Raw genomic sequence first — 9,813 nt, forward strand, 5'->3', positions numbered from 1 at the left:
GCCGCAGCCGCCCCCGCCGGGCCCGGGGCAGCCGTCGCCGCCGCCCGAGGCGCTGCCCTGCCGGGACGGCGCGGACCCCGGCCAGCCTGCCGAGCTCCTCGGGGAGGTGGACCGCACGGAATTCGAACAGTACCTGCACTTTGTGTGCAAGCCCGAGATGGGGCTCCCCTACCAGGGACACGATTCCGGCGTGAATCTGGCGGACAGCCACGGGGCCATCTCCTCGGTGGTGTCCGACGCCAGCTCCGCGGTGTATTACTGCAACTACCCCGACGTCTGACGGGTCCCCTCCGACCCAGCCTGCAGGCCAGAAGCACAAACAGTGTTACACACTTCCTGGAGGAGCTAAGGAAATCCTCAGCCTCATGTCGTGTCATGTTGTTTTGAAGTTGCCTTGGCGTATAATTTATGGTAATTTATTTTGTCTGCCACTCGAACACTTGGGGGGAGAAAAATGTGAGGTGGTGTTTGAAGATTGGTTCAGACACTTGTTTCCCACAGTTGCGTTGTCAAAACCCCACTTCCAAGTTCAAGTTCACCAGTTTTCAGTGGGTCCCGGAACAACTCGCTCCGTTTCCCGAAGCTTTATTGATCTAAGAAATTTTATCCCGGGTGTGTTTTTTCAATCTTAAAAATAAATAAATAAATAAAATCTGGAATCCTTTTTCACTCTGCTAGCGCCTCTGTCACAAAAGCCAATTTTTGAGATCGCTGTTAAGTATTTAATAGAATTAGAAATATTTTAATGATGACACTAAATATATAGTCACTGTAAATTTCTCATTCTCCCGTAACAGTAGACTTGAATGCCTTGAAGGAGAAGCCCTCATGAACATTTGGGCGTCCCAGGTTGTCTTTTCTAGGGGGAAGAAAAAACCTTCATAGAATGAGCCTGCTGTGCATTTCAAGTGACCCTAGTTCCTACCAAGTAATGGTGAATCGTAACACTAAATATTTTCAATTTTAGTATTATCACTTCCTAAATCAGAGGAGAACATCCAGGTAATTTCGGTTTTCTTGTTGAAGCTTGAGATCTGACTAAAGAGGCTTCTGGATTGTCTTTTCTTCTTGTCTGTATTTCACCAAGAGTCTTTAAACTCCTCTCAACACTGAACTCACCAATCATCACGCGTCTACACCTTGGGAAATAGTGTCGCTGGGTTAAAAGTAATTTGAAGGAGTCACAGGAACTAATCAAAATAAAATGTGCATCGTGACCTCAACTGTTATGAAACTTAGCAGCTATCATTTCACTGTGATATTTTGCTATAAACTGCGTACAGGGTCCACTGCAGGTCCTGGCACCAGCAGTTCTTAAGCTTGGGGTGGGGGTGGGGGGGGAATCCAGGGATGATTTGCAGGCAGTGTGCTTTACAAATGCAGCTATAGCTGCAGTCCTAGGGCATCGCTATCCTGCCCTTACAGGGAAGAAACTGAGCCACAGGTTGTGAAACAGGTCAGCCTTGCTCTCTGCTGCAGCACTAATTGCTGTGGCCCTTCCCATCACACTTTGCGGATGAGACATAAATGGATGGGTACAGACGACCTGTAATGGGCATTTCTTGTGCCAGGTGTTTCATCAGTGCCATTTTGTACTGAATTTGAGCCTGATCGGGCCTGTGAGATTAGGTGCAATTCTCCCCATTTTGCAAGTGAGGCAAGGAGGCACAGAGCCCTCACCTGCCGTGTACATGGTGAAAGCTTGGTGTTGTAAGTTCTGACAACGTATTCGTTCACATTTGTTTTCCTTTGTGCAGGTTATACCCGTGAGCACTGGGAGAACTTGAATTCTGGTGGTGAGAAACTGTCTCATTCTCCGTGTTGATAAATGATATAGAGAAAAGGAAGGGGTAGGAAGATGGCTTAAAGCATTTATCTTGAGGGTTATCTGAGCTGACATGGTTGGCTGGATTCTCTTGAAGAATGGCAGGGCGTGTGTTTTTTTACAAAGGGTTCTGGGGTGCTAGGAATGTTCGGGATGAAGGTTTCGGTGAGGAAAGGTAAGTCTATTTTGTTAGGTGTAACAGAGGTTACCTTCAACATTTGAAATGAAAACGTTCACCCCAGGTTCTGGTTATCCTTCAGTCCAGTTTATTGGCCTCTGGTACCTAGCCTTTTCCATTCTTTCTTCCTCTGACCCCAGACAGGTTCTGCTTCCTACATTCCTGGTGGATAAAGTGAGCAGAGGTACCTCACTCGCTCAGGTTCAAGGCTGTGTCGCCAGTTCAGATCACACCAGGCATTTTAGTGCATACTTGGTTGGCCCAAGGAGACTCAGTTGTACCCTTTGCTGCTACCTCTCAACAGAGTTAAGAAGGTACGGATTTCCCCAGTGGTCCAGTGGTTAAGACTCTGCGCTTCCACTGCAGGGGGCGCAGGTTCGATACCTGGTCGGGGAAGTTCTGAGTGCCGGTGCAGTGCAGCCAAAAATAAAATAATTCAGAAGGTACACAGGGTAAAGACGAAAGGAGAAAAAGTGCTTGGGGGAAGAAGTCCTGTGATGTTACATTCTTAACTGCTCACCAGGGGCCTGCCAAATAACGAGGGAACATAAGAGCTAAAATTGTTCAGCGTTTTAACTCCCGGTGGAGGGAAATTAGTCCTCACAGTAATTCTTGGAGGCAGAGGCATGTCGTCCATCCCTTGTTTTTCCCCAAGCAGACTCAGGTGAAGCGACCTCAGGTACCAGCTAGTGACTGATTTTTGGTTTACCTTGGAAACAAATACATAAAAGATCCATTGCTTTCCCCCCATCTCTACTTCTGAGATACTTTAGAAGTATGTCAGGAGGTAGAAATCAGGGCAGCTCTCCTGAGTTGTAAGCACTCTTAGTTGTCATGCTTATTTGAATTCGCCTTAGATGATAGTCTACGGAAAGCTAGGAATGCCCTCCCAGGGAGCACACACACACGCACATGTGCAATATTTTAGACATAGTTTTAGGCAATTCATGACTCCTCATAACTCATCCAAAGTTTGTAGGAATCCGAAGCCCTCAGGTGTAGAAGCGCTGATGGAGAAGTTTTGTTGGAAAGCATGGCACCCAAGCCCTGTAGCAAAAAGGTAGTTTCCCTTTATTCGAAAACACAAAGGGACATCTCAAGAATCCTCTCACGTTACTGAGTTGAATCAAGGAACGCAGGGTTGCGTCCCTCTCACAAAGGCAACTGTGATGCCCTGCCAGATGAAGATACAGTCTTTTCCTTGGTGCAGTGTGGTGGGTGGTGGCTTATCTCCCTACCTTGCGTATTTACATCCTTGTATCAACTCCTCCCACTCTTAATCTGGGTTGGACTTGCGACTCTAACCCAATAGAATGCAATCGAAGTGAGGCTGTGCAGGCAACCAGGACCAACCCTCAGGAAGCCTAGGCAGAGTCTCTTTCTTGTCCTCCCAAGAGCCCTGAGCTACTGTATAGGAAGTCCAGCTACCAAGGTGGTGAGACCACGTGCAGACACCACGCGGAGAGGAGAGACCACTCGCCTGCCTGCGAAGGGAGGGCTCCCATCTCCTGCGACCATCCTGTTGACCGGAATGCAGGAGAGGCCAGAAGAACAGATGCCCAGACGAGCGCAGGCAATTCACAGGTGGGAGAGATTTAAAAAAAAAAAAAAAAAAAGATAGTTGTTGTAAATCGGGACGTACTAGGGAGGTTTGTTAACTTAGCAAGAGGTTATTGACGTGGGTTTTATCCTAAACGACCCTTTCTTATTTTGAAGTATAGGAACGTGGCCACTGGCGGAAAATTCAGGAAAAGAGTTTTGGGTCCTGTCAAGTATATCAATAGATCCCAGCCGCTCCGCGGCATGTGGGATCTTCCCGGACCGGGGCACGAACCCGTGTCCCCTGCATCGGCAGGCGGACTCTCAACCACTGCGCCACCAGGGAAGCCCTATCAATAGTTTTAAAGTGAGGGACAGAATGTCAAACTTGACTCAGGTTGGACGACCGTGGTGTCGCCAGATGTGTAGACTCCTCTCCTCAAGCAGACGTGGATGAAGTGACCACAGGTACCAGCTGGTGACTGATCTTTTAAAAAGATTAAATTTCTCTCAATTTTTAATGGTTTTCTCTTGGGCACAAATACATAAAGGATACACTGCTTCCCCTGCTCCCTCCCACCCCATCTTTACTTTGGAGGTACCTGAGAAGTGTGTCACGAGGCAGGAATCCAACCATTTCATGGGCTGGGTTATCCAGATTGGGTGCCAGCAGAGAGTCTACACACTTTTGAGGGACCCAGAAAAAGAAGACGGTATTTTCTTTCCCACCGAGATACTGCCTGGTCTCTATTAAAGCTACCAGGGCAGGTCTGATAAGCTACAAATAAACGTGTAAGCTCCTTATACAAGCAGCTACGAGACAATATCCCACTGAAACTATTTCCTTTACCTCTTATTCTTATCTCAGAAGATGACTCTGCACCTTTAATCTGAATCACTGCAAAATCAAATCACTGCAAAAGACTTCAGTTTCTTCTGTACATTTATGCTGATGTCAGGAAAAGCACATACAAGCCAAAGGAATTCAGAGAAAATGGAGTGGGTGCTATGAACCAAAAGGTATCATCGCTGTCTGACGTCCTTAAATGTCCCATTTCACTTTGTTTTTACTACTCGGAACTGTGCCGCTCACATAATAGATGTTCAACATTCCCTTCCTCCTATTCCTCTTTGATTTGTTTTGACAACACTGGCTGGGCGAGAGAGATTTTTACATCCATTATTTCAGATAGAGTTTTTCTTCCTGCTTAGGAGGTGCTTCCTTCTGAATCCCGAATATTCATTCATCTGAGAAAAAGTGGCTTTGGTGTCCCTGACCACCCAGGTGGAGTAGGATGTGGAATGTTCTGCTCCTTCCTCCACGGGATGAACCTGTGGCCTAAAGAACATTCCTTGGGTCCGCTGACCTGGGATCAAGCTGCATCTCCTTAATTTTTCACTGTAACACCTACCCAAACCTTCCCTCTAGTGAGAAAGTTGTGTGCTTTCTCCTGAATCATTAGATGGCTTCTTGTGAATCAATTTGCACTGTCCCCCTTACACAAACACTGAACCCTCACCACTGGCAATTCTCCCAGGTTTATTCAAGATTCTGGATATTAAAAATCCTTAGGGCAGTACCAAAGTGTATTTAAATAATAAAACAATACTTCTTAGCAAAATATAAAATTTCTTAGCACTAGTATACAGCAAGCGCTAAAGACGTTGTTGCTACTGTATTAATAATGTTCTTTAATGTAAACGTTCTCTGAAGCTCAGTCCAAACAACAGTTTGGTTGAATAAAAGAAAAAAAATTTAATCTTATTCTTGCCGAAGACAGTTTAGCTTTGAGGATCTTCTTTCCACTTTAGCCAAAGTCTCGAACGTTTTGTCAGGGTCGAAATCATAACAAGTATTCCCCCAAGGTGATATTGATCAAAAAGATGATCTGTGAAGTAACACTGTGTGTGGAGATTCAGATGAGTGTCTATAAGTTGCAGTAGGCTTGCTGTGGACCCCGTTTTCTACAGGGTCACGGGCAGTGCCCTTGCACATACCTGATCTCTTGTTAGACAAGGAAAAGAATGGTTAGCAGTGTTCTGGTTTGTCTGATTCCAGTGGTCACAAGGAGTGCCCCCGGGGCAGGGGCTGTCTCTTCACTTTGTGTCACCTGACCTGGCACCCGGTAAAGTGCTCAGAAATGGACTGAGTAACTGACCTGGTACCTCAGTTGAAAACCTCAGTTTTCCGAAGGAACTGGGAGTTCCTGCTTTGTCGCTTTTCTACTTGAGACAGTCCCTAGTGGCTAGAACTCCTTCCTCTTGAATATGTGTCGGGACAGCAGACTCAACACTGAGCATAAGCTATTGGAGCAGAGCAGAGAATGGCTGAATACGCGGTAGTGTTCCAAAAGGGGGAGACTCTACATTTTGCGTCAGAAGTTCCCCCTGGCTCAGCACCAGATCACTGTGAGTTTGGAAAAGGCACTAATCTTTTCTGGTCTCTGGTCTGCTCATCTCTAAAAAGTAGGGAGAACGATAAAAGCCCTGTCTCCCTCATTGGATCTTGTAGCGGTGAATGAGATGGTGTTTAAGGATGGCTTCAGGGCCACAGGAAGCGCTCTCTTCTCTCTCCCCTCTCGACCTTTTGATTTTATGTATCTCTGTCTTTCCCAGCAGACTTGGGGGATTTAATTTCGTTATTCCACTGGGAAAGAGAAACAACAGTAACTCGCTTCCCCTCGTGCTTTTGCTTAGTGGATGGAGAATTTCCCAGTCTTTTAAGTTTGCCCATATGAGCTGGAAACCTAGACCATCTGTGTTTCACTCCAAGCTTTGGGCAGCTCAGCCTCTCTGATTATAAAATGAGAATAGAAATAATTGTCACTTGAAGAAGTGACAATATAGAATGCCTCATATAGAATGCCTCATATAGAATGCCTCAATTCACGTGAACTCCCATTTGGCATGAAAATCTCAAGGTCTTTATAAAGGGACAGTTCACTGGGACATACTGAGCTCAATGTCAAGTCTGCTAATACTCACCTTTCAGTCCAGCCCTTTTCCCCACCAATCATAGTTTCTCAAGTCCTGAATCACATTTCCATGTCATTTACTTTTTAAGGACTGAACAGGGTTGGAATTCTTGAGGATGAATAAGCAGAATGGAATGGGGGAGGGCCGCACATGAAGAAATAAATTCTGGCTTTCAGCAGTTCCAAGTAATGTTGAAACTTCATACCCGGGACTTTGAATCACTCACTCTTCAGAAGTTATTTCCCCAGGGCTGTGGTGGAGGGGGTGAAGAGAAGAAAATTCTGACACAGCCATGAAATGAACAGACAGTTTTATAGTTGTTCCCTACATAGTGGATTCTTCTGCTTATTTTAAGAAATCAGTCTGGATGTTTGAAAACAGTACTTGGGATCGTAGGTGCACACACATACACCACAAATATTAAACTGCAAAGGGAGACTACAGGAGGGAGAATAAAATAGAAAATCAAGTTCGTTGTTTCAGTAAAAGGATTGTGGATATGGGAAGTGTATAGTTTTATTTATTTGTTTAAAATAATTAAAAAGTTTAAAATGATGTGCATGCTTCCAAAAAAAAAAAAACCACAACAACAACAGTAAAGCAACATTACAGAGGGGCTTGTAATATAAACTAAGAGCCGTAGGAGGATCTCGTCCCTCCCCAGCCCCCCTTCCACGTGTTAGTCAATCCCCCTGCCCCTCTTTTGCTTGAACTGGGCTTTACCTACACTAATAACTGTTCCTCTGGCGGTTCATTAATTAACATGCCTGCGAGGCTAATTCCATGTTTATCCGTATTAGACACTGACTTCCTGCTGTAATAGCCAAGTACGTCCTGCGTTCCTCCGAACATAATGATAGTTACAGCCTTATTTCCATTTCTTATATTGATTACCGCTGCCTTCTAAAGTACTGGGATAACACACCCCTTTCCTTGTTTCATCGCAAAGGCTGGAAACCTTGACTCCCCACTGTGAAATGCGAGGATACCGGTGCCCCCATCTTTCCCAGGAGCTCCCCTCTCTCCGGCGGAGGTGGATATTTTGGGATAAAGTTTCTGGGTGTGTCGGGGGAAGGGAGCAGACGGAATAGTGATGCACGTGTTATTACGAGGCACAGCATCCGCTTCACGGCATTTCAATCAATCCCAGACAATCAGGACTGCGTCCCGCCGTGGTTGTGACTTTTAGGTTCGGTCTCTTCTTACACCCATTAGGAAAGAGAAGTAGGTGTCCCTAAACCTTTACACGAAGAAAAAATAAGATCATGTCAAGGGGCAAACCCTAAGCTCGGCTGTCGGTTTCCACGCCCACCTCCACCCTCCGCCGCGCGCGGGTCCAGGTCCCGGGAGGCGGCGGCGAGTCCCTCCCGCGCGTGCGTCTCCGGGCCCAGAAGGCGCTGGAAGCCGAGGGCGCCGCGCTCCCCTCGCCGGGAACCGCGCTCCGGCTGCTACTAATTCGGGGGAGCATGTCAACCAGACTCTGCAGTGACTTGCAACTTAGAAGGTAAAAGCTCTTAGGTTTGGTGCGGGGAGCACGGCCACCCTGGTGACCGGGACAGAAAGACCGCGACGTCGTGCGCTCGCGTCGAGGCGTTTTGCGCCCGTGGCTTTGCGCCCCGGTGCCCGCCCAGCGCCGGTGTGCGCGGCCCGGGGCGAATCGGGCTCGAAGGGTCTCCCTTTGGTATCGTTCAGGAGAGGGCCTGCCGCGCGGGGACCTCAGAAGGTCCAAACGTGACGTCCGGGACTGACCTCCGAGGCGGGGAGGCATTTGGGTCTCGGCCTGTGACCTTCTGACGAGGGGAAAGTAAACCCGTAACCGTGCGCCGCGCCCTAGTGAGCTGTGGCCGCGCTTCGCGGTGCCCGGGTTCTCGGCCTCGCGGGTGCAGCCGGCGGCGGGAGCAGGGGTGCTCGAAGGGCCACGTCTGTGCGATAAAGGCCCCCAGGCCCGGGGGCATCCGCGGTGTCACTGGGCCGGCGGGGGCGCTGGCTTCGCCGCGGGCTGGGGCCGAGGGAAGGGGTCGGCCGGGGGGCGCGAGCGGCCCGCGGGGCATCTCCCTCCCCGCCCCCTCCCCCCGGTCGGTGGGGGAGGCGGCGTGTCCGGCGGAGGGTCGCGGGGCGCCGGGCAGGGCTGGAGCGCCATGAGCAGCCCGGAAGCGGGGTACGCCACTGACGAGCAGAGCCAGCCCCGGAGCGCGCTGCCCGCCGTGACCGCCAGGCTGAGCCTCCTCGGGGACGTGAAGGTGAGGGGCGAGGCGGCGGCGGGCGGCGGGACGCCGTCCTGGGGCCTCGGGCCGAGCTGAGGGCGAGTCTCCATCCGGTATCTTCGAGGTGTGGCTAAGGCGGAGCGCGGGCTGCTGGCGCGGGGCCCCGGGCCCGCAGGACACGGAGCTGCGCCGGCCGCCCTGGGAGGCGCCGGGAACGCAGGAGGGAGCGAGGGGAGGGGGCTTCTGCGGGGGGAAGGCCGGGCTCGGAGAAATACGCGTGGGTTGACCACCAGTGGGGTCCGTGGCTCTACCACTGAGAACTCGCTTGTACCGCGAATTTTACACGTAGGGAAACAACTGGCAGGTGCAGAATCGTCTTGGAGGCGCGAGATGAAATTAGGCCCAAGATCAAACTGTTCACCATCTCCAGGTGTACATGAGAAAGAATACAAAATTTTGCGGTCTTGGGAAAGGTTTTAAAGGTGTCCTCTAATCAGGCAAAAGTTCTGTAAAAAAGAAAACTTGAACGCTCTTATTCCAAGTTTTCAAACAGGGAGCTGATTCCGTCTTTATTTTTTCAGGGAAGAAATTTAGAGAATTAGATAAAACTGCTGATCATTAACAAAGCTGGAAATGCATTCAACAGTACCTTTCAGAAAAATGTGCAAAGCTTTAAACTTCAAGTGATACAGGCTTCTGTCTTGAGGTCTTTTTTCGATGCTGCAGTTGGTGTTTGAAAAGCCAGGAGACGTGGCCTCTAGTTGTGAGGAGTTCAAGCTCATTCCGCTTTCAGTCTTTCCAAGTTGAGGGAGAGTTGGCTTTTTTTTGTTTTTTAAGAAGGAATAAAATGGCCAGGCTTTATTTTCATCTTACCAATGCAAAATCATTTGTCTTCTGCGTAAATAGCGTCATTAAAAATTTTAATTTTCTGGGCTTCCTTGGTGGCGCAGTGGTTGAGAGGCCCCCTGCCTATGCAGGGTACATGGGTTCGTGCCCCGGTCCGGGAAGATCCCACATGCCGCGGAGCGGCTGGGCCCGTGAGCCATGGCCGCTGAGCCTGCGCGTCCGGAGCCTGTACTCCGCAACGGGAG

At 49.1% G+C, this 9,813-nt stretch overlaps 1 protein-coding gene across 1 annotated transcript in view; it reads left to right on the forward strand.

The window, feature by feature from the left end:
- SOX17 (SRY-box transcription factor 17) overlaps positions 1-280 on the forward strand; it is a 2,552-nt gene extending 2,272 nt beyond the window's left edge. The window contains exon 3 of the mRNA XM_007464031.1: positions 8-280. Within this exon, the coding sequence (XP_007464093.1) occupies positions 8-280 (273 nt within the window). The remainder of the gene's footprint in view (positions 1-7) is intronic.
- The last annotated feature ends 9,533 nt before the right edge of the window (positions 281-9,813 follow it).

The sequence above is a fragment of the Lipotes vexillifer genome, unplaced genomic scaffold (genome assembly GCF_000442215.2).
Source record: "Lipotes vexillifer unplaced genomic scaffold, Lipotes_vexillifer_v1.1 scaffold69, whole genome shotgun sequence".
Taxonomy (NCBI): Eukaryota; Metazoa; Chordata; class Mammalia; order Artiodactyla; family Lipotidae; genus Lipotes; species Lipotes vexillifer.